The 25425-nt window shown below is 41.2% G+C and overlaps 1 protein-coding gene across 2 annotated transcripts; it reads right to left on the bottom strand.

Annotated features, from left to right (window-relative positions):
* Positions 1-125: 125 nt before the first annotated feature.
* On the bottom strand, positions 126-25354 carry LOC145439128 (cleavage and polyadenylation specificity factor subunit 1-like). 2 transcript variants are annotated; one of them, XM_080316605.1, is made up of 32 exons: positions 23509-25353; positions 23413-23434; positions 22525-22655; positions 22353-22433; positions 22140-22291; positions 21361-21507; positions 20571-20710; positions 20396-20506; positions 19784-19877; positions 19634-19721; positions 18683-18790; positions 18561-18618; positions 17618-17778; positions 17265-17438; positions 17066-17128; positions 16046-16241; positions 15182-15324; positions 14679-14839; positions 9833-10007; positions 8203-8302; positions 8034-8140; positions 6959-7063; positions 5585-5863; positions 4533-4828; positions 3863-4004; positions 3032-3184; positions 2815-2961; positions 1987-2134; positions 1251-1406; positions 598-727; positions 295-433; positions 126-231 (listed from the first exon to the last, which is right to left on the bottom strand). In XM_080316605.1, the coding sequence occupies exons 1-32, from the start codon at positions 23806-23808 to the stop codon at positions 184-186; spliced, it is 4455 nt and encodes a 1484-aa protein (XP_080172731.1). In that variant the 5' UTR covers positions 23809-25353; the 3' UTR covers positions 126-183. The 2 variants fall into 2 exon arrangements, with proteins under 2 accessions (XP_080172731.1, XP_080172732.1); XM_080316606.1 differs by lacking the exon at positions 23413-23434 and having other exon boundaries at positions 22525-22673; positions 23505-25354.
* Between the last annotated feature and the right edge of the window lie 71 nt (positions 25355-25425).

Here is a 25425-nt window from a genome sequence, read left to right as displayed (position 1 = left end):
CGTATGCCTATAACTGTCTGTCTGGCATATAAGAACAATGGCACCCTACCTTACTCAACTGATTTGTCGTTGACTAGTACAACTGACGTGCATTTGCCTATGGCGGAAACACAAACCAAACAATGTTTTAGTTGGCCATGACGTCTTTTTAGAAAATAGAATTGAATGAAAGAAACAAAGTCTTCACATAACGCAAGTAGCTCTCTGGATATCCATGAAATCGTTCAAAATCTTTAAAAAAATAAGCCATCGGTCAGAAGACGTTGAAGATGTTCAACCGTAAGGTGGCCGTACCTGGTCCGACGTGGTGCCAATCTTCCTCGCGAATTCTTGGCGCTCATGAAAGCTCAAGCTCATGAATCTCCAGAGCAAGTCGCCGTCGAGTACGTTTCGCGACGGATTTTGCAACGACGCTCTTTCGTGCCTGACGGTTCTGCGAGAGAAGACCGAGGCTTGTAATAATACCGTGCCACGTACGATTGTACGGACGTAATAAAATAGTAGAAGACAAGATTTTGTTAGCTGTATAGCGATTAAAATTGTGATGCCAAAAGTGCCACTAGAACGGCAGTCGTCAATCCATATCACGTGACAAACCTGAAAGCCTTTGGGTTCAACCCGGCCACGTGCGGCACGCCCGCCGTCAGAGAATTCTGCAACATGAGCAGTCTTCGATATACTTTTTCCGACAGAGGCAAAACTTCGCCGATCGCGCCATCCAGCGTAGCTGCGCAAAACGTACGACAGTATTTGGAGAGAGGCTCGGAAGTACGGAAGATGAATATATAATTTAATATTGCATTCATGTTGGAACAAACCCGAATGTCTTCGGCTGACAAGAATCAGGAGTAATCGTCAACGACTAGTAGAGAATTGTAAATTTTATGTCTACATTTTACAGTGGTAATTCAAAATATATAATACCACCGGCATGCAATTCCGAATCACCGAGGCCAACATACGGCTTCGGCTCGACATAGTATTTATAGATTACACACAGTTTAGCATTTTTATGCTGGTGACACCATATTTGGCAATACAATTTTTGTCAAACTATGTTCATTGCAATTCTCTATTAGTTGCTGACAATTACTACTGACGGGCATCAGCGAGTGTTATTATTCAATCGGATACTCAAAACTATATACGTATTTATGCATCTTGAAGTATATTATTTAAAACTATATTATTTAACATATATGGAGTAAGGAATCTAATTCAGGCGGGATACGAATATTTTGATGCCTCACCGAACATGGTAACTTGGCAGCGGCCATAGGGCTCCATCACAGAGCCGCTGGCAGAGTCGGTGGACACGGTGCACACTCTCCACATGGAATTGATGTGAGCCCCGACGTGAAAGTCTGCCCGCCGCAGTAACCTGGTGCCGCCGTGACTTTCGATGGCTTGAAATAAGAAAAAAAATTATCGCCACAATCAGAAATTATCCCCGTCATGGCATCAAATCAGACACAGATACAAAAATAATATACAGGAAAACAGTAAATAAATTCCCGAGTACCTTTACTCTTACTTCAAGCAAACGTTTTGCTTATTTGCACTGCATACCCAAGTGATTATGTTTCAAGACCGGGGTCGTAACCAAGTCACAAGTCAATCTCACTTTTATAGTTTTGACTCGAGTCAAGTCGAGCCATTTTTAATTCACCGCAGAGTCAAGTCAAAGTCAACTCGTAGAAGGGTAGAGTCCGAGCCATAGCGTTTTGACGTGGGTCCGCGTCTAAGTCATTATGTTCACTGTTCAGTTTTCAGTTTAATCAGGTTCAACCCACTTTTTCAACTCTGCTCGAGCGATATAGAATGGCTCGAATTCGTAATATAATCATTTTTCTCAGTCTTAATAGTTCCTGACCTTATTTTCCAAGTATCAGGACTGATAGACGAGATACCAATAATGTGGTAAATTTACTATTCTTTGGGGTTACAATGAAATGTCTGTCTTGACCATTGGCCATCATTACATACCGGAAGAATTGTAAACAAAGAGAATGAGATTCTTCTCTCGGTCCGACGCCAGAAACCCAAGCGATGCCCCGTCCACCATCAACTGCGCCGTGTACACCTCCAGCGGCCTCACGTCTCTACTGACCACCGACAGTGTCTTGTAGATGTCCTACAAAAAGACAACATTGAGTCAGGATCAACGAAATTGTAATTTTCATGAAGACACGGCATGGTAGTTGGAGATCCAAGTACTAGTTTTAAGGAGCCCATGAAAGGCCAATAAAAGGTCTATAATTTTCATATTTTGGCCTTCTCATTCATCATTCAGGCAAGTCGCAACGACTATAGTTGACGATACACTTTGACACAGGTAAAGTAACCATTTTCCAGAGCTCTAAAAATCACATTTTCTGTTCTGATGAAATGAGGGGTAACTTTGGACACGACATTTACTTATATTGATCAATGTTTGGTTGTAAGAAGTTTGGTGACCATTAATTTTGATTAAATCGACCCCCCGCAATGAATTTACTAATGATGGGTCGAGCTCATATGGTAGTGAAATTAACCCACCTTTTATTGAGACTACTCGTGGTGGTTTTGCCTCTTGAAAAAGAATTAGACCTCCAGCAGCAACACTCTTCCATCAATAACCATTCAAATGTTTTACTGCTAACTGTCCTAACTTGCCCCCCCCCCCCGTCTAAAGTATCCCCGCTTTACGGTGGGTATTTTTGCTGAGTGCTAGTTATTGTTTACATTGGTATCAGCTCAAAAACCGGATACCGGTCCGGGCTCCAATCTCAAGGTCGCAAAATATAAAAAATGAGCAACAGAAAAACGTCTCACTTTATAACGCAGGAGCGTGATGCTCTTTTGTATGTCGGCAATGATGGCGAATTCCTTAAAGTTAAACGCCAAGTGCGTGTAAATTTGAGTGTCCACAAATGCGACGCCACGTAGCGAATTGTTATCGTCCAGCCTCCAAACGAACATCTGAATAAAACTCAAACATGAACCATACGTCTCGGGGCAATATGAAATCTAATAATATTAATAACAGTACCTTCTGTCCAATAGCTGCCAGTAAGTTCCCTTCCACCCCACACAAGGCAGTCACAGGGCCTTTCTGCTCCTCTGCATAGATTTTCTTGAGTTTGTTTTTGGTCAAGGGCTGTCCTGGTTCGGGTACAACTTCTATGATCTCGAAGATCAATATCTGAAATATCGTGTCACGCGTTAATGTCGGATAGGCCTACCTGTTCGAGTGTTAAGCTTAGAATTGAGTATACATACAAGTATCAACTATCGTGACATCATACCAATACTATATTATTATTGAAGACTATGACAGTTCAAATATGTATATTTTGCGGCCACAAGAAAAACGATGTCAGTTTCCAGGGTTTAAATGACTCGAGTCAGGACTCGATACTGAACAGTGAACACTATGACTTGGACTCGACCGCTTGCTTTCTGAGATAAACTCGGACTTGACTGGGTGGTGGATTGAATTGACTCGAGTCAAAACCATCGAAATGAAATTGACTTGTGACTCAGAACCTTGTGACTTGGTTACAACAACAGTTACATGCCACCCAAAATAATTTTCTTTTACTGTACAATGACTATTTCGTAGGGCTTTGTGACCGTTGTGAGGGTCGAAAACTACTTGGCCCAAATAGCTGTTTTATGAATATTCGTTGCCTTGTACATGTTATTTTTATGCTAAAATACAGCTAGCCGTAGTTTGGAGGCTTCGATGATAGAAATAAAGCCTTGAAACTGTACTTTTTGTTGTAAAAATACTACCTGACATGTGCTCGTACTTTCACATTTACGTTTTTTCATTATCGGGAGACAAAATGGTACAGAAGCCGAGAAGCGGAACACCTACCCTGCCTCGCGACGGCATTTCCTCGCCGAAGACGTTGGCGGTGCCGATCACCAGATACTTTCTCTGCGTGGTCTGAAACGCGAGATTCCCCAGAGGCGCGATGCACATGCACGTCACGTGCTCATACTGCTCGAATTCAAACCTGCGACCGACGATGTACGGAGCTCAAATCGGAGGATATCAAATAACAGCAGCCTATATTTCGCCCGGACTACCGATAATTCGGTGGCGTCCAGTAAATTTTAAGGAAATTTACCGCAAGCATCATTTAGGGCAGGCTAAATCAAATATCTGACTGATTAAAGTGTCGTATATCATGACATGATAACAGTTAGATTGAGGCATCAACATTGTATTAATTCAAACATGAATGTTTCACCGGATATGAGTGCTAATCGTGATACGGTACAAGGAACTTGGTCAATTCAGCATATTGATTTTGGTACTTGGTGAATTTAGCATTAGGAATGCAACAACTTACGAAAGCAAGGTATCAAAATAACATCAATATATTTGAAAATTAATGTTTCACTGAATACAAGTGTGAATTGTGATGTATGGCAATCGGAGAATTCTATCAATGTATTCGGATTAGGGCGGGTTGGGATGAGGCCGTCAACTGCCTGTTTCCCTGGCAACCATCGCAAACAGGGAATCAATATATACTGACCTGGTGTTCGGCACAAACTGCCAGTCCACGGGCGACAAGAGCTCCAAACGGAACTGATCGACCGTGGGGTAAACAAACCCGTCCACGTCCTCCAACTCCTCAAGCTCCTTCTCGCCATCCTGTCCCATGACCGGGATCTCCTTGCACTTCTGCTCGACGCTGCTGATCAGCGCGTAGATCTTGTGCTCCACGCAGTACTTGACAAAGTGCGGTGTGCTGCGCAGCGGTATTTTACGCAGCGGCCAGTCGCAGTCGTACTGCAGGTGCGAGGGCAGGAAGCAGATGCGCAATTCGCCCTGCGGGAACAGTCGGAATCATATTTGAAGACTCTTGGCGGCACAGAACTTCAATATACAGTAAACCAGAATATTTCAGGCTGACACTCGTCAGGGGTGATCGTCAGCAACTAGTAGAGAATTGAGAATATCACACAGATTTTGACAACTAGAAAATTTTCAGTTTTTCAAATTAGATAAGAATTAGAATTATAGTTATACAGGTACTTCCAAATGAGATTGAAATTACAATTATATAGCTACCCTGTTTTTTTCTAAATTAGATTTCTCATTACCGAATTCGCAAAAAACTTGAATATTGCATCAAATTCCATTACGATCAAATCATAGTTCACTATTATAACCATGAGAATAGCAAATGTCTGCACAGCGAGCTTGGCTCCTTTCGCACTATACAGTACTGCTGCAGCATTTACACGAAAACCAGAATTAAAATCAGAGCATAGAAACATTTCACAGATTAGATTAACAGCATTTCGCTCCAATTAGACAGCTAGATATCACGCTCGTTACAGATTTGTAACAGGACGTGGCCGGAGTGGACGCACCCCTTCGAGTTCAAGAATGGTGCGTTTGCATCATTTCCCAGCCGCAGAGGTGGTCAAAGTTGTTGTGGAATAAAGTCAGGTAAGCAGGAGAAAGAGAGAGAGAGAGAGAGAACTACACACCAACAAATTGAATATCCTCGACATCGCCGAACGTATACAAAAACACAATCAACAACCTCCACCATAAAGCTAACCACTAACCACCCACCTGACCGTTGAAATACAAAAATCCCCGCGGACAGTTGACGTTGTGGAACGGCACGAAACAGGTCACCCGGCCGTCGACCGTCATCGGGTGACACCGTAGAGCCCCGCGCAGCGTCATAAACAGCCAGTGAGGGTACGGCCCGCACACAAACACCCCGGCGTAGCCCCCGATGTCGGTGAAAGCGCGCAGTCGCGATACCCCGTCTTCTCGACGGGTGGTTTTCTCGTCCTGCTCGCTGTAGGTTTTCGGGATGCGGAGCATCAGCTTGCCGTGGTCGACCTGCCGCCAAAATCCGGGTGGTAATATTAGATTCGTGGACTTGAATCAGAGTCAATTGGATTGATTTTTGGTCCGATTTTTCGAGTGCTAAAACTACACTTACAAAGAACAATTTTATAGACATGAAATCATTTCGACCCTTTCTGCCCACCATGCAAGACCAGAGGCGTCGATCGACTTTATTGCATTATCGGAACGTATAACAACATTTGCATTTGCATCACGAGGTTCTGTACTCCCAAGCATCTCGTTATCGTGATGAAGTAGCAGAAGCCTGTGCATTAGGGCTCTTCAAAAATGACTTTGTTTTTTCAAATCGCACTGGCTACTTGATAAAATTGTTAGGTTACCTAATTTAAGCCTACACACCAAATTTGGTTCAATTCCAACCAGTCGAAGCGGAGTGATTGCCGTCGAAAAATTTGGATTTGAATTAAATAGTATTTACGGTGGGCACCACTATAATAAATAATTAAAGAATTGGTCACCGTAAATACTATTTTATTCATAATCCAAATTTTTCGACGGCAATAACTCCGCTTCCACTGATTGGAATTGAACCAAATTTGGTGAACATCGTTTCTATACACAACTTAACACTTTGATGGGGTGAACAGAAAATTTTCAAATTTTTTGTTATTTATTTTTATATGATAAATAAAAACTTTCTTCTTCTGTAGCAATGCAGCTACTGGTTGGAATTGAACCAAATTTGGCGTGTAGGCTTAAATTAGGTAACCTGACAGTTTTATCAAGTAGCCAGTGCGATTTAAGAAAAAAAGTCATTTTTGAAGAGCCCTACTGCGCATTCACAGAAACGATCTTTCTGTGTAGTCACACTGTAAAAATTTAGTCACAGTTATGGCGGATATTGTTTACTGACATGAAACTATTCGATTTACAACTTGGTAAGTGTAACTTGGCAGTATTTTCTTTCTGATTGAGTGACAGGTACAAATTTTAACTGCGAAATTATTTATTACTCTGCGCGACGCCAAAATTAATGAAGCTCAGATACTCGACTCGAATTTTGATACAATTCGGGCTCGATATTGACAAGCTCCGACTAGAACTTGCACGGATTCCGATTGTTACCTTTCTGAAGCGTATTTGCAACGACGTCCTCTTGTACCGGCTGCGTTCCAATGCGGAATAATACGGGAAGGCTTCATACACGAGTAGTTCCTCACCCACGCGAGCCTGCGTCGTCGGGATATAAAAAACACAGGATTTAGACACGAATTGAAAATTCGGGACTGGAAAACGTCCATTATCAATTTTCCCGAATTACGATTCCCTCAAGCGCGGTGTTATGCGTTATAAAATTAACACGCGAATAAAAAGTGGATACAAATTACAAAGAGCCTTGCTCCTGATACAAATTCGGTCAGTGAAGTAGTGTACCCATGGGGCGATGAACGAAATTGGCCGAAGCTTATCCGATACTTTATCGGCACCTCTGCATGTACTTGACCCTAACAAATAGATGCCACCTCGGTCAATTTTAGAAAATTTTTTAAACATCTAATTTTTCTACCCCTAAATTTCTTCTCGGCTGGCTATTGCCGACGAGTCATACTTAATCGCACGACACACAAATCGTTGCTCGCAAACACATAAAGCAAATTTGAATCACAAGACAAAACACCAGTTAACAGGCTCTTGGGTGAATTTGCCGTTAGAAAATATTTATAAATAATATCATTATTTGAAGTGAATCATGGAGGTACAAAACTCCTATATACAATGGAATAATATATTGATATTGAAATATTTATGTTTCTACAAGATGAATATATTATTATAAATAGCTGGATCGTGATACAGAACTTGAAGATTGCTTTCATCACAATATCGATTGCAATAATACATTTAACATTGCTCGAACATTTTGGGTGCCTCTCATCAAGAATTATCGGCACACAAAAGGGCATGAAGTATTGTTAAGAAAGCGATGCATCCATATCGTATTAATGAAGGCAAAAATCAATATTTCACTGAATATGAGCGTGAATTAAAATATGCAGCGATTGGTGAATTCAATACTCCGCATTTTGGATGTATGTATTAATGTATTCGGGTTAAGGGTAAGGTTAGGATTAGGCGCCTTCAAAACCAAGTGTCCGATTCACTGGTAACCCAAACACTGCTGCACGGCCATCCAGCCTACCAGTAGATGTGGTCGCGATGCCCCATACCCCATCCCCGTCATCATCACCTCCCAGACAGGAGGGCTATTGCCGTATCTACCGTCAGACTGCTTATCGCTTTCTCCACCTGAAACCAAACACGATACGATTTGTTAGAGTCTAGTTGACGCGAAGAACTCATTCACTAACCCGAATAGGCTAGCGTCGCCGAACTGTCAACCAAAAGTCTGTGCCCCAACGAAAAGCTCTTTATCGCGTAGACAAGAGAAAGGCCTGGCATGCTATAAATCTAGAAGAAAAAAACAGTGAAATGCTTATGACAAGTTAGAACCAGCGGCCGCATTCAGCCAGTTCGCACCGGTTCGAAAAAGCAAATCTTCTTGCACTACATATTCCCCTGGTCATGTTTTCAGACTATACATTTCGATTTTGTAGAATAGAAAGCAGTTTCGGGACATTTCTATCACGTCTACGAGTGAAATCGTCACTACGATTGGGCGAAATAGCTCCTGTAATACAGTATTCGAATATATTTTCGAGAATGGCACTAATTTGTTGTATGTTGTAGCATCGGCCATTTTGTTTAGTACGAAAATACTCGCCTACTAAAATTACACGATGCCTCAACCAAATCTGCTTTAGGAAACTACTCGATAGCTTTTCAGATCATTATTTTCAACTTCCACCTCAAGTACCGTAATTTTCCAAGTATAGTACGCCCCCATGTATAATACGCACCCCTAAAATAGTATGTAAATTATGGGAAAATGCCTGTACCCATGTATAGTACGCACCCTGCGTTTCAGTACAGGAATAGTTCCGATTTCGTATATGATGTCATTCTGTTTTGCGATGTCACTCTTGAACAATCATTACACAACAATCGCTAATCATTATACAATTAGCGGGATTGTCTTTAAACGATAGTAGATAGCGGCCAAAGCCTGCGAGGCGGGCGGCGCGATAGTTCAGGCCAGCGACACGACATCTTGAGCACCAGGAGACCTTTTACAGATGCGATTGCTAATCATTATACAATTAACGGTATTGTCTCTAAACGACAGTAGATAGCAGCCAAAGCCTGCGAGGCCAGCGGCGAGTTAGTTTAGGCCAACGAACCGACATCTTGCGCACGATGCCTATTACAGATGCGATTGCGCCTAGGCTAACAGTTATGTCATGCGCAACAGGTCTTCTGGAGATGCGACTGATTACGCAAGCGATTATATCTTGCGCACATGGCCTCTTGTGTATGTATAAATTGCATATACGATTGTTCGGCCCTCTCGTTGACGAGATGAATCGGCAAGAATTGCCGCGCGCAACTGTTATTAGGGGCCTAATTTCGCTCGCGTACAAACGGCAACCCAACTCAGCAGGAGATCGCGTGCTTTTGCACACGACTCTTGCTTTTGCTCACGACTCTATTTAATTGGCAACACGCTTCCCACTAATTACTACGCACGATGGCTGAAAGTGATGCGCGATTGGAAACAAACATGAAGATAGGTGTGATTTTAAGTTTTTTATCGAGGGAGATTTTTTTCAAGGCTTGTTGTACCCATGTATAATACGCACCCCCCTATTTTAGGGCAAAAATCGTGAAAATTTTGCGGATTATACATGGAAAATTACGGTAGTTTTGCCACGTATCAGATATTGCTCTTTCTACTTGTAATTGAGTGAAAAGTTCTGATACATACCACTTTGACTGACAGTGTGGCTAATCTAGGACGCTCGCCCGTGTGTCTTATAGGCAATACAGCACCAAGGAAGCACAGCCACAGATCTGCACAAGAGGATCAACACTCTATTATACCTCAACATTCCTGTTGGAGCGTAAAAATATTGCCCAAAACGTGGCATCCTTTCTCGGGGCCTCAGAATCGTCTGTATTGGGGTCGTCTTCGGCTTCCCCGGCTGTGCTGCTGTGACGGTCCGATTCCATACTTGTCCCTGTCATGCCGTACAGCAATTCGTCTTCCTCGTCCACCCTAAATCAGAGCTAACAGTCGCGAAAAATTGCAGGCATTTAGGATAGGAATAGGACGTGATATATTTTAGTCATTGTTGTTTTTGTAGCATATACACCGACTCATGATATATGTGCACACGATCTGAGCATGTGCATACCATGAGTGCATATGCCGATGGAGAAGAAAGGGGCAGATATAGCCTTGTAAGTAGGGTTGTGTTTAAAACAAAAATCAATTTAAAACACACATGTTTAAAACATGGCCCTTGTTTAAAACATGTTTTTTATTGTTTTTTTTGTTTTTTTCTACCCATGATATCCTAATGATGACTAATACCTTCTAAAATGACGATACAGTGATTACTGCGACTGCACGACATGGAATGCTCGAAGAAAATTCTTGTATTCAACGAATATTTTATTGAAAAATAATCACTGAGTGGCTTCCACGGCACACTGAGCAGCATAAAGCAACAACTGCTTTACTTTTACGACATCATCGTCAATATTGTCCATAAATAAGTCATCCTACATCTTGGACGGAGTTATGAAATCGTCTCGCCCTTCAAGTCGACTGAATATACCATTTAAACCAGTGATTCCCAAGTGCGGCCCCGAGGGCCGCATGCGGCCCCCAGATAGCCTTCTTGCGGCCCCCAAAATATATTAAGAAATCGATTTATGACAAAAAATAAAATTTATATTTATAATATACTCTTGCTTGGCTTGGCCTCTGTAGTTTTTAATTATAGAATTGCAGGAAAGTTGTGAGTATAGACTGCTGACGTTACGTTACTGCTGTTTCAATGCAATGTGCCCTACCTTTCCAGTTGGATGAGCAGTAGCTATATATATAAATAGGTATTGATAACTTTCAAAACCGGATGAAAATCCTGAAAAAATGGTAAATTTTTCCCACTTCGTGGTCGCTTGACTAAATAAGAAAAAGAGACTCAACTTCCGGAAAATACAGTTTTTCTTTCACATTAACAGGTGGTTGACTGAAAAAAAGGTTAACTTCCCGGTCCAGCTCCCAAAATAGCCGCCGGTAGCGTTCCTACAATGCTGACTTAATGTATATCAGTCGAATTTGGCCCTATATGTAACCAAAATCCTCAAAATAGAAGACAAAATCACAAAAAAGAAGACATTTGGGCGTCCTCCGAGGACACTTTTAAAAAAATCAAAAAATTGGACAAATCATCTTAAAAGAGAACGTATGGTAACCCTATGATAACTAGATGTGCAACACGTGACTCACGGTTGAATACGCCGAGATGCACACTGCTTAGCCGGCTAAAAGCAGCATAATTGGTAGTCCTATAGTTAGGGCCGTAACTGCCGCACCCCAAACCCCCCAATTGAGGGGGCCGAGCTCGAAGGGGGCCCAAAACTATTTCGTGAATTAGCATAAATTATGGAGTATTTTTAAAAAATTTATGCAACTTTTTCAAAAATTTTTAGCGTTCCGCGCGATTTCAATTCGCAACATATCTTGTTTATTGGGTACTCTTCCCCAAGAAAATATACGCAAGATTAATAGAAATTGGCATATAAGCGTTGGCCTTGACCGCACCACAACGCCCCAAGACAGATAAAGTTTTCGGCCATGTAACATTTCACTCCAAGAAGTGTGTCAGAACGATCGGCAGCGAGAAAGCCTTGGCCGTAAAGGACTGCTTTTATTCTGACCAAAAACTTCGAAATATCAAAAACTTCGTTATATATACAAAATAAAGATAGGTTTAATTGTCCATATAGGCGCCTAAATGACTTACGCCGAATGTTCTTGTCTTGGCAATCTAAACCTCACAAGACAAATACCATCCCGCAGGAAAGAAAATTATATGCCAGTGAAGAAATACAAATCTGAAATCGTGTGATCTATCAGTTTAGTAGGTTTGGACAATTGTACATTTTTTGATATAGCAGACAGGAGGTCACAAAATAACATCATGTAAAGAAGTCATACCTAGGGGTCCGTCCGCCCGAAGATGTTTAATTTTACGAGGTTTGCAGTATCAAAGATACCTATCATTCAGCTCTACCGGTAAGTCTGATTACGTGGGCAAAGAGGACAACCATGCAACTCCCAATCTTATTCACCGATTTTATCATGAATTATCGCAATATTCGCGCGTCGCGCTGTCTCACTAAACAGTACAACTTCAATTTCGTGGCAAAAGCGAACAACGTGATGCGGGGTCAGTTTATCACCCTACGGGAGCCCGGGGTCCTGACGAAATGCTGTTACGTTCCTGCCAACGGGTATACCCCCGGAGATGTTTAATTACTATTGAGGGGGCCTATACCTTTTCAAACACACCTCACTCAGCTCTACCAGTAAATCAGATTACGTTAACAGAGACAGGATGAAAATTGATAGCAATACATTCAATTACCGATCATATTGACCGATTAAGTCTTGAAACTAAAGAAATTTCTCGCGCTTCTCGCGTTTAGGCGCGAAAAACTGATTCACTCAACGGACACCCAATGTAGCAGATAAGTAGCGGTAAACAGTGTACAGTTTTGAAATCACGCCAGGGCAATAAAACTACTCTGAAATAGCTATGATGACTGTTTGGGTCCGTTTAATAACCATAGTATTCGTGCGGCCCCGACCGTACTCTGAAATCCTAAATTTGGCCCTCACACCGAAAAAGTTTGGGAACCACTGATTTAAACGATTCAAAAGAGTCTCAGGGTATGTATCATCGTCGTCAGTTTCGCTGGCTACTTCCTCGGCTTCGCTTATTTCGTCGATAACCTTCTCAGATTATTCTTCCTCCGCACGACCGCAAGTATTCTATTAAACTTCCTTAATAAGTCTTTCGATTTCTGACAGTCAGACTTTCCAAGCAAATGGTGACTTTTAATCTTCGGAATCATTTCTAGACTTCCGCAACTTGGCCTATATCTTGACTTGGTAACGGTGGCAGCTGCTGCTGACCATAGTCGTTCACACGAGGCCATACGCGGTGAGCATGATAGTAAGGTCTTGGCTGACATAGAAATGTCCGGTGCATCCTCAAGTACGTCACTCCAAAAGATTTGCTGTAATGCAGGGTGCCCAAACTGAGCTGTCTCCATGAAAGACACCTGTTTTCATATCATAGGCCATTGCTTGACAAATTCGCGAGAAGTCGATCACAAAGGATACAAATCCTAGAATAGCTGAAACGCGAGGTCTCTTATCTTTCGCCTCCGTAACTGATTTAAGTCGCATCCCCGCGCCCTTGGATCCAAAATCGACGACACTTCTTGGTATAAACTCCAGAGAGCACGCTCTCTCCGTCCGGTCCGCATAGCATGTACTGGTTGCAGCGAAACAATATCCAGTATATTCAATATTCATACAACAGAGAAACACAGCCAGACCCGTTCATTTGTGTTCGTTAAATGTTGGCCGTCTTGTAAAGACTGAATGGCGTGACAATATCGCTTTTAATTTTACTATTATGAAACAATGGACGTCGGCGACGATCATGTTTACACCGACCGAAGTATCTATTCGTCCTATAGTTATCGGTCTACCTCATCATGCAGAATTTTTATGAAGTAGAGGGCCATCATCATCAAAACATCCAATCGGTTCAAGTGATATATAGCCAGCATGTTATAGGCCTAATTGCTGAAGCGGTGACGATGTCGAGGGCTCCATTCCTACCATATTGTATGCGTCGACTATTTCGTGTGCAAATCGTCCGAGGGTTCATGCTATATGATTTTCGAAAATATCAAGACAGGTTACGATATAATTATATAACTTTTGGAAAAAAAAACACAAATTTGTTTTTTTCTAAATGGCATTTGTTTAAAACAATGTTCAAAACTAAGTGTTTTAAACAACCGCTTGTTTTAAATGCAACCCTTTCTAAGCCTTGCACCACCTCTCCATGCTACCCTGGAAATGAGGAGCGCCATGCTGGAAAGCCTGCACAGTGCACAGATACCAGTTCTACTGATAAGGTCTTTGGCCTGACCCGGTCGCTCCACCATTACGCTACCTAGCCGGATTTACATGTGCAGCTATAAGACTAGAAACGTGGTTCTCAAAATACGCACATTTCACAACTTGGAGGGAGATTTTGCGAGACAGCTGAGGCAAAATATACCAGAGGGGCGATTAGGGTGGCAAAACTGCTATGCCTTTAGATTTTTATTTCAGTTTCTGACATAGTTAGATTTGGATCGATGGACTTTGATACAAGCGATAGCCACCAACGCATCGCTTTCACGAGTGAAATCATCATTGCAACTGGGCGAAATAGCCCATGTATCGCGGTGACTGAATACATTTTCCAAAATCACAGCTAGTTATAGTGTCGTTAGTCATTTGGTGTTAGCTGAAAGGATTTCAAAAGTATGCATCTCTGATTTACCTCTAAAAGTCTGCGAGACTCGATCTACATTCCCTTTATTACCGGACTTACGCGAGTACTCTTCAGATCTTCATTTTCAACGTCCGTTTCAAGTAGATTGGGCATGTCTTCAAAATCGCTACCTCTACTTGTAATGGAGTAAAAATTCACAACATTACTATCCCTACTTGAGTGAAACTCTGACTACATTGACCCCTTCAGTGTGGCCTATAACGAAATGTTAAATGATGCAGTGTGCACCGCGCTAGCATAGTCCATTAGTGAAATGCATTCACAACACCTAGAAGTCAGAAAAGCTTCATTACGTCATGGAGGAATCCTTAGTGCTCGTCGGTGGTTCGTTCTTGTCTGTTTTTGGAGCTGCGACTTGCGTGCTTTTCTTGGCCTGTACGCTTCCGCAATCGGCATCGGTAACGAACATGCCGCTCACATCGCGATAAAGGTACAAGCAGTCGACTTGCGGGTTCTGTCAAAATATATGTACATCTATAATCATACTGTTCGTGGTCTAGTCATTACTCAACACCATTGCCGATTTCAAATGCAGCTCCCAGACACATAGCTATCGAACGCAATGATCACATGAAATTGATTTGTCGCGTACTCAAAAGACGGCTGTTAATTCTCATTAGGGAAAAGAAATGCACTCATTCTTGGATTATAGTTGAACGTTACAGGCGACAACTTTTATTCGCTCAAGTCAAGTGGCGGAATAGTGTTCCCCTTTTCACTTACGGCATATACGCATTACGCTGTGCTGTCATGAGGACCACGCGATTTTAATCGTTACAAAAACCAGCAGCCTCACCTGTTGCACGGACGGATTGGAGCAATAGAGGCGGCCCGCGTCTGTATCTTCGTCCCATTTCAAAGTGAGAAGCACGACCTGACCGTCGCCGGTTAGCAACATCGCATACGGGTCGCAAATGGAACACTTGATGATAGGAGACCCTGATAATTGGAAGGACTGGGCATGAGGTAGGCAGATTTACACAGAAGTGACAAAGTGTGTTGTTTGCATTCGCCAGAGATGAGCGGACATAGTGTTTTGAATGCATATCCTGTTCCGGTAATGAGATTAAAATCCAGAATTCAATTTGTGCATGAATTTTTGACTATTTCACAGGCGTTTTGTGTTGTTTTTTTCGGTTACTTTATAACCAAATATGTACTCATTTATATTTGATGTGTACTACTGTACCACAATGTCTACTAGACTTTTGTTTTGTCAATAATACACCACACCAGACCGAAAAACTATTGACAACATTTCGAATTTGATTCGCCATATTACCGAGGTTCGCTACTGACGAGAGACAGTCAAAAAGCTTTCCGTGAATAAATTAACAATATGAGCATATCGTTCAGCGTGATTTTGTATCAAGTCCAAATCAAAGTCTGTATCCGACCACCGGTCACGACTGAAATTTTATCAAGAAGTTGCATAATACAAATTCAACATCCCACATAAAATCGCACATCTCTGAGGGGCATCATTATTAATGAAAAGTCGCCAGTTAATTTTCCATTTGACAATTTTTTTCCAGCGAGCGTAATAGATAATTCAAAATCTAACTATTCTGTGCTTTTTCGTAAGTGTGGGATTAGTTGCTTACATGCTCGACTATAAAACGATTAATTAATATCGACTTGAGTACAAACCAGTTCATACCGAGTTCTAGCGGGATATGCTGTATCTGTTTCAGCCCTTCCATCAGCCAGACGCCGTTGACGCAGACTTGAACAATGTAGCGACACAACAGCTTGTTCTTCTCGTAAAGACAAATGTTGCCGCAGTGCACCGTGGTTTGCGACGTGCAAAAACCGCTCTCCTCGACCTCCATGATTTCTTTGGCGGTTTCCAAGATCTGGGAAGAACAATGGTCTGTGCGGCCATGCCGGATGTGCATCACAATTACAAATGAAGAGATAATCTTCAACGGAAGTAGAAAAAGATAATCTTAAAATTACGCAATCAGTTTCCGGGGCTATTTTGCACAGCTCAGCTGGTACGATAATTTCACTCATAAAGTCATGCAAACATGCCCCAAAACTACTTTCTACTTGACAAAATACAAAGTAAAAAACAAAGTACAAAGTAAATAGTTAAGCCTATAAAACTGTAAAAGTAAAAGCGGCAGCAGGAGTGGGACTACTTTGCTACTGGCTTGTAATTTTACTGCAATTTTTTGACAAATAGTACTGGCATGTTTGGATTGAGAATTGAGATATCAGAATCTGGAGCAAATTCCGATATTTTCTGCCAATATGTGCTAATTCAGGGGGGTGGCAAACTACGGCCTGTGACAACATTTTGGTGGCGGTAACTTGGATGTCCTGTATACACAATTACTTCGTATCACAGCATCTAAAACAGAGCACAAAGCTACAAACATGAGCAGAAACGGCATTTCTCTGAAGTTGCGGTCAACGCACAGCGTTTGATAAATTACTAAATTATCTTCAATGCATTGTAAAACCAGCATTATTTCCTTAGTGGCCATATAATGACAACATTTTTTTAACTTTCCACATCACCCACACACATAATGTTATGTTGTCAAATTGAGCGATACTGGAATTCTCAACCCTAATATTCGATTTGGAAATCGAATCACTCAGGTATTTGATTTCACCCCCAGCCCTAATCGTACATTCTTCCATTTCACAATAAGGCCAATACAACACTTACCAGAGTCGAGTCTTCTCGTGTTAAAATCAAAAACCCGTGATATTCCGCACCCTTTTCACTGTCCTGTAAAAAAAAAACATGAAGATAAATACAAACCACAAGGATAAATATGCGCAGCGACTACATTGCAAAGAAGCACACCACGCAGATCGTCGCCGATTCATCTCCAGACGTAATAACAAGACGCGATCGAGCTAACCTTCTCGTCCGACGGATGAGGGCCCTTCACGGTCCACATATCCGTGCACCCCGGCAGTTGGAATGTGGTAACCACTTGCGGCTTCAACGTACGCTGCATCACCGACAACGACCCGTTTTTGCCCTTCCCCGAAAGCACGACCAGTTCCAAGTTGGCTTCACGCTGATTTGTGAACTGAAACCGGGGAAGACGGGATTAGAGATATCACCACACACGATGATGATTCCACACATTAAATGAATGTAAACTGAGACCCAAAAACTACGGTATACTTTTCAAAACCCGAAACATAGACAGCAAGTAGTTTTGTTCAGAAATTATCAAGTAGGAGTGGACGTAGACTACACACATACCTCCTCGGATAGCAAGGCCGGTTCTCCCAATTCCGAATACCCACACGGGCTGATGTTTGTGATGCTGTCACTGACTTCGAAGGTATACGAGAGCAGCTGGCCTGACGAAGCCGGCCCGTTTATGTCGCGTCCGTACACTTCCAAGTCGTCCATGTCGGCAGCTACGAGCACATCAAAGTGAAGGAGGGTTTAAATATCGGCACAAAAATGCCGGAAATGTTACAACGTGAATTGTACTCAATGACCCACTGCAGTGATATTACTGTTGAGGTTCAACCATCATCGTACACTATTCTAGTTGGTCTCAACTCCCGGTCTGTGCCAACTGACCCACCTAATATATTTCAATTTTATCCTCTAAAGCAAAAAGGAAGGTCCCATCGCGACTTATCCTACATCACAATGCGGTCAGTGTACTAAACTTTAAAAACACCCCGCAACTCGTTCAACACCAGTACCAGTAATGTATGAAAGATGCGAATTTTTTTGTGTTGTACCAAACTGTTTAAAAGCAGTCTACAAATCGCTCAAGACCAGCAATATAGGAAAGCTAAGAAGACTTGAAAACAAAATTATGACAGCAGAATTTATCTACATTCACCAGTACAATGGACACCAGCAAACATCAAGTAGCATTAATTACAAGATAAACCCGACAGTCGAAATCAAGCTGATCTTTTAACAGGACCTTGCCTGCAGTATCTTCATAGCAACCATGCATAACAGGTTCAATTGAAAAACGACAACCGCAAATCTCTAATCAAATTAAAGTTTTGAGTAGCATACTGTTGAGGTGTCTACATTATGGGCAGTTTTTTGAATTTACAAAGTTCACCAGTCCACGAAATTTGTTTTGAAAATTTACTGATCGGCAAGCTGAAAAGATCAAGTGCCAATGCGCTATTCAAGAATTAGCGGCGAAGAATTCAACATAGAAACCTACCCGACCACTCTGCCGCCGTGTTCAACCTCTTACGCTTGGCCGCCGGTTCGCTCAGACCCTAGAAATATTCGCGTCAGTAAGACGTAGAAGAAAAATTGATTGGAATTCGCCTCACAACATACCACGTCTTCTTTAGCCATTTCCATCCGCGCAGTCTCCGTGTACTTTAACAGTAAAGAATTGCCTAATCGCGAACCGAGGAAAAGAAATCTACCGTCGAGAACAGTGATCTAGAGATAAGAGACGGGAAGATTTAGTCATTTACTATCATTCTACATACGATGATTGTCGCTATAGGTCGAATGATGCAAATTAAATGCAAAGCAGAAACAGCAGAAATACAGGAGCGAGTTACATTAACCGAAAGACTATACAGTAGGGGTATTCGAAAATAACTTATCTCAAATTGTACTGACTGACTAAGTAGTACTTGATAAAGTTGTTAGGTTGCCTAATTTAAGCCTACACACCAAATTTGGTTCAATTCCAGCGAGTAGCCACATTGCTACAGGAGAAGAAAGTTTCTATTTATTACATAAAAATAGATGAAATAAATTTCTGCTCACCCCTTGAAAGTGTAAGGTTGTCTATAGAAACGATGTTTACCAAATTTGGTTCAATTCCAACCAGTGGAAGCGGAGTTATTGCCGTCGGAATAATTTGGATTTGAATAAAATAGTTTTTATGGTGGGCACACCTAGAGTTAGCCACCGTAAATACTATTTTAGTGATAATCCAAATTATTCGACGGCATAACTCCGCTTTCACTGGTTGCAATTGAACCAAATTTGGTGAACATCGTCTCTGTAGACAACCTAACACTTTCATGGGGTGAACAGAAATTTATTTCTATTTATTTTTATGTAATAAATAGAAACTTTCTTCTCCTGTAGCATTGCGGATACTCGATGGAATTGAACCAACTGTGGTGTGTAGGCTTGAATTAGGTAACCTAACAATTTTATCAAGTAGCCAGTACGATTTGAGAGAAAAAAGTCATCTTTGAACACCCCTACTATACAGCTACAGCAAAAGTGACGAATAGATACACAAGCGTGAAAATTTGTACTCACGCAAGTGGTCAACACGCTGGAGGCCGCTTTTTCCAATCGAAAATTACGCACGGCTCGCATGCTATCCGCTATTAAAGTAACTACATATCTGGAAAACGTAATCCCGAATTACAACGATCCATTTACGCACAAAAACTCCCAGTAACTCACAAATCCCCGTTTCGCAACGACATCAACAAGCATTCGGACGACAGAAAGACGGCATTGCTCAGGTCTAACGTGATTGCGAGTCCCTGCTGATACTCTACAAAAAGGAACGGAATACGTGTATCTTCCACTTTGACCGTTTAAGAGCATGGAAAATCGCGCACAACCATTTTTTTACTAACGAAAAGTTCAGTTACTGCGATACAGGGGCTATTCATCGCTGTTGCTACGGCAATTTCGTTCATAAAAGTGATGCAAACATAGCCCAAAACTACTTTCTACTTTACAAAATCCAAAGTCTGAAATGTAAGTAGCTATAACAACTTGAGTTAGTAGTGCAAGCAGGCAAAACCTACCACAGTAATCCGTAAAAGTAGGAGTACTTCATTACAGACAGTCTTCGGGCGATCACAAAGTACAAAGTCATCACAGATCTATTTCAAACATACGACACAATTCGACAGACCAGCGTGTTAAGCAACTAAATCCCACCGAGATCCAACCCAGACCATCGCCCCAACAAATTCAAATTGACCACCCCGCTCAAAACAACTATACCAGGCTTCGAAGGAACTGTCAGATCTTTGCATCCGCTGATTAATACTAGAAACTTACTCAAGGGAAAGGACGTCGAAGTCTTGGTATGGCAGTTCATGGAAATTGCATAGGGCGGCACGCTTTGATTCAAATATATCAGTGAAGACGACGCAAACAGTAACACACCGCCTGCAATCAAACAGTATTTTTTAAAGTACCACCGAAAAGCATGTCGTAAGAAAAAATCAGTTACCAATCGGCTTTGGGACGGCAAGGGCGTATTTGCAATCAAAAGGCAACGACCCTAGCGACCAGATGACGGGATGGAGTTTTTCGCTAACATTCAACGATATCGCGATGATGTGACAGGTATCCTGGCGCAGTGCGATTCGACTAAAACAAAGAAAGAAATCAGCGTCAGCCTTTGAAAGAGAGGTGGGTAGTCGTAGATAGTATGCAGCGATTAGGCAGCATACTGAAGGAATCATGTACCAGGTGCGTATTCTCAGATACTTAATTCCATATATTTATTATACTTAGCGCTGGGCACAACAGCTCGGGTAACATTTTATCGACAAAAAATTTTTAGTTTATATACTTCATTTCCACTACAGCAGTCTCGAAACCCCGGTAAGGTAACATAATGATGGAGTGTCAGGCTTCTTGCTCGGTAAAGACTATATCATTAAATCCAGTATCCTTACAGGTTATCCCGCTTGACGTCCAGCGGCATATGCCCATCATGCACTCATGGTGTGCATACGGACAGATCGTGTATATGTGTATCATGAGTCGGTGTATATGCATCAAAAACCATCAACGACAAAAATATAAACGTCTTATTCCTATTTGGTTAGCAGTATCTCAGCATATTGCATAGCGCTACGAATGTGCATGGAATAACTTCTCAAGTAGCGACTGAGCCTAACAATGGCTTCACAATAGTTAAAAAGTCATTGTTGATTGAAAAAAATGCGATATCTATGCAATTAATTAATTTTAGAATTGCTCCAGTTAGAAAAATATAAGTGCCGGCAACTTACCCTGACCAAGTCCTGTGCGATTCATACAGGATGAGCAACGTTGGCTCATAATATCCGTGCAGAAACTGAATGTCTTTTACGACTTGAACACTCTGGTCAACTTCCTTTAAGTCAATCTCATAGCTTGCCAGAACTGGACTTCTGTTCCTGTGAAAACGATGGGGGGGGGGGGTTAAAGATATCAGACGCACAATTTAACACTGGCATCAGAAATAGAAAACAGCCCAGCATCAAAATGCTTGTGGTATATGCGAGATTATAAAGAAAAACAGACATAACAATATTCCCGAAAATCTAGAGCCATAAATTATAAAATCTCTCGACTGGATACTCAGTCCTTAAAAGTGTCACAACATAAGATAACGAGGATCAAAACGTGAAAAGAATTTTTGGTAAATTTCTACTGTCAGATATTATCATTGAAATCGCAGATCAATAATACGTGCTGCAATGTGCTATGTTCAGAAAATAATACACACCGATCTCAAAGGGCAAGCCCACTAGGTATCATAATTGGTCCAAATATGTCTTGATTAAATTTGTTGAAGTTTCCATTCAATATTAGTTTCCATAAAACTCTTTGATATCACCAAGTTCATAAAATATATAATAACTGCCAAACATACAAAGAATCAGAACCTATATGATATACCATCATCCTGGGACCATGCCTTACAACAGCTAGGCTGAAGATGATACAATAATTGTCCCTTTGAGAATCGAAAGTGTAATTATATATTCTAGTGTGCTGAGACGCTCTATTGCAGACAATGTCTCACCCGAAAGTCCCGTCATTATCAATTCCTCCAGCCGACTCTCTTGTCCTAAAAGGCAGAATAGCCACGCTTGAAGGAGTAAGGAGCATGCACGCACATCGGTTTTCGGGATCTGTCGCCACTATTGGAGAGGTTGTTTTGGTAGTAGCCCCGTCCTATATATTTTGCAATGATTAACGCAACGTTCGATTCAATTCCATCACAGAATGTCAATACCTTGAATAAATCGTCTTCGAAATAATGCAGTGAAGAGGTTTTTATTTCTCTCGTAGAATAGTCAAATTCAATGATCGAGAGCTGAAATGAGAATAACATCGCGATCACAAACGTATTGTACAGAATTTTCACCCTTAATTTAGTAGCCCACTGGTAAAAAGCAAAATATCACCTTTGCATCTTTGAAACTTAGAACAATGGAGTCTTTGATAGCTCCGACAAATCGGACCACTTTCATGGAACATACATTTCCGTAGAGCTGCCATGATCCGACTTGCTCCAATTTATCTTTCAGTACTTTAGCTGTGATATAATGGCATGCTATCCGACTCCGCATAGTATTTGCACTGTTCTTAGCTATGGCGACAAAACTATCAACACCGTTGTCAACAGAGGTGGTCAGTAACGAAGTACTTCTACTTTTTGGGAGTAGGCCTACTCAAGTAGTTTTCCTCTACTTCTGGCACTTACTCAAGTAGATATAATTTTCTCTACTTCCACTTCTACTTCGCAATATTTTGTGATCTACTTACCTACTTTTCGATATTTTCAGGTTGTCAAGTAGGAGTAGCCTACTTTAATCCCTCAATACCAAAGATACCCTGAGGAATTTCGGGGCTGTTTTCACGGAGTACCAACATTTAATATTCATAAAAGTCAAGTAACGCCCAGAAATTTTGTTTTCTTGGGATGCATCAATACGAATCAAGATCTCGGCTTTTGACAGTCTATGCGAGCGAATTAAGACTGTTTCCAAAACTACTTACTTACTTGAGTAGATTTAAAGTCAGATAATTCTACTATTTCCAGTAGTTGTGGGTTGCTTATGGAAGTACTTCTACTCCTAGATTTTTTCCCCGCTACTTCTACTTCCACTTGAGTAGCTTTCTTGACTACTTTGACCACCTCTGGTTTCAATTTTTTGTTGTTGTTACCAACAGATGTATCCCTAAAACAAATGTAAAACCAATTTTCTTTCAGTAACAAATTACTATTAGATATCAATTAAATATAGCCTAACATGCGCCAAAAATTGATCAGGTATGTTGGAAATTCTTACCGTTTGATTCTTTCGCTGTGACCTGGAAGAAAACACATAATATAGCATGTTATCAGACTTTCAACATCGCATTTTGTATGTTGGACGCACACTTACCTCTAGATCTCTACGAAGCCGATATACAGTCAGCTGCGATCCAGCTGACACTACGAGTTCTTTCTGTGTATCCGAGGTGAAGTTACAATACAGGCAATTCTCAATACCAGTTGGAGGATGCAACTGTCTGTACCAGGCGTACATATTATAATTGATATGATAACACCTGAAGGACAAGGTTAAATTATCAGCTATGCTATAGCAGTAGTATAGCTGTTTGACATTGACGGCACTGGTGCATGAAGTCTTTGAATGATATGCATATATTATTTTAGCAGACATGTGTTTTATATTTCTCATCTTCACATTATGATAACTTGAAAGAGGTCCTTCATAGCCTTTTTCCTTGTTTACTGCCCGGCTTTGAAATCACCTATTAGTCGCCTCACCATAGCTCCTGATCATCATTTTATTAGAATTCTCATCAATTTATTACATCACAAAATTGTGATATAATGGAAAGGTAGAGTGCTTTCATGCCCTGTGGGCGAAGGCATGGCCATAATGGAAATTTGGAACAAGTGATAACATCCATTGCAACAAAACAAACAAAGATCACATTACAATGTCAAAGTGATATTTTTGGAGGGGCAAGAAGACCTGTCATCCGGAGTGGAATTGGTGGCAACGTCACGCAGAACTTTCTCTTTAATTACTTGATTATTCTACGCAGAAAAGCTCTCATCACGCAGGATTTATTTGAAAAAATGAGCCAAGATTCCATAGGGGCCTGTCATCTCCTTTGGCTCTGGCCAATTCTAATTTGTAAACAACTACTCGAACAAGAAAAATTGCTCTGCGATTTAGATAGTGTAGTTGAGTTGGTAATGTTATAGCTGACGTCCTGAGATCATAATTGAATATAACTTCATGGTGTGATAAGGAATCAAGCAACTTGAGGCTGCAGTTACCATGATAATGTGTACTTCACTGGTGCGGTAAAAGGTGTTCGTGTCATATGACCATTGAAATACTGCAAGCTTTAAAATTGGGTTGTCCGGTTTTCAATTCTGAACTTGCAGAGCGTGACTTTCTTCCCATATTTGGTATTGTATGGTATGGTCTCCGTATGGATTCTGGGAGTAATAATTTTTGCAAATTCCATATGATTGTCTGGGATTCTCACTACCTCTATTATGCAGAGGGTCGTCGAGGTCTATTGATGACAATGATCAGTAGATTCAGTATGCAAACTAACGTATGGCGTATGGTACCGGAATGCAATGCAACAACAAAAAAATAACTTAGCATCTGAATTGTCCTACACCATTGCCAGTGCAATGCGTATAGTGTAAATTGTATTTGTCGTAGGCCTACTTGTTGATTGAGTCAACAATCAACATAGGAAGCCAGCCCAAATAAACCAGCCCCTACAGAATCTCGGTTCATTTTTTGAAATAAATCCTGCATGAAAGGCTTTTCTACATAGACTGATCACGTAATTAAACAAAGTTCCGCGTGACGTTGCCACCAATTCCACTCTGGTAAATGAACAACTCAATACTTGAAAGATAGTGTCTTGATCTATAACATAACGGAATTTGTAAACAGCAAGTGACGACAAAGTTTTTATTAAACGTGCAAATCAACAACTACGTGATCACAACATGTAAAGAACATTTCAATAGATGAACTTATTTGGCATAAAATTGACGAATGTTCTATAATAAAATAGACAAATCCTTGTTGTTCAGTACAGCCTAAAATGTTTTCGATTGCGACGTATGCTGAATATCACATGTGGCTACGCAAGAACGAGAAGAATGTTCAGCAGCCGCAAAAATTCAACGTTTAACTTGGCAAAATGAGGCAATGTTAAAGTCATGAGAAACATGGTCTTTTTCGTAGTTCAATCCCGCGATGGACAACAAAAGTCACGTGACCATCTTGATTCACGAGTAGGGGTTAAACCCGCTC

This window comes from Botryllus schlosseri, chromosome 5, assembly GCF_051294905.1.
Source record: "Botryllus schlosseri isolate E-star chromosome 5, Bs_hap1, whole genome shotgun sequence".
Classification (NCBI taxonomy): Eukaryota; Metazoa; Chordata; class Ascidiacea; order Stolidobranchia; family Styelidae; genus Botryllus; species Botryllus schlosseri.
This window is presented reverse-complemented; position numbering and strand designations above follow the sequence as displayed.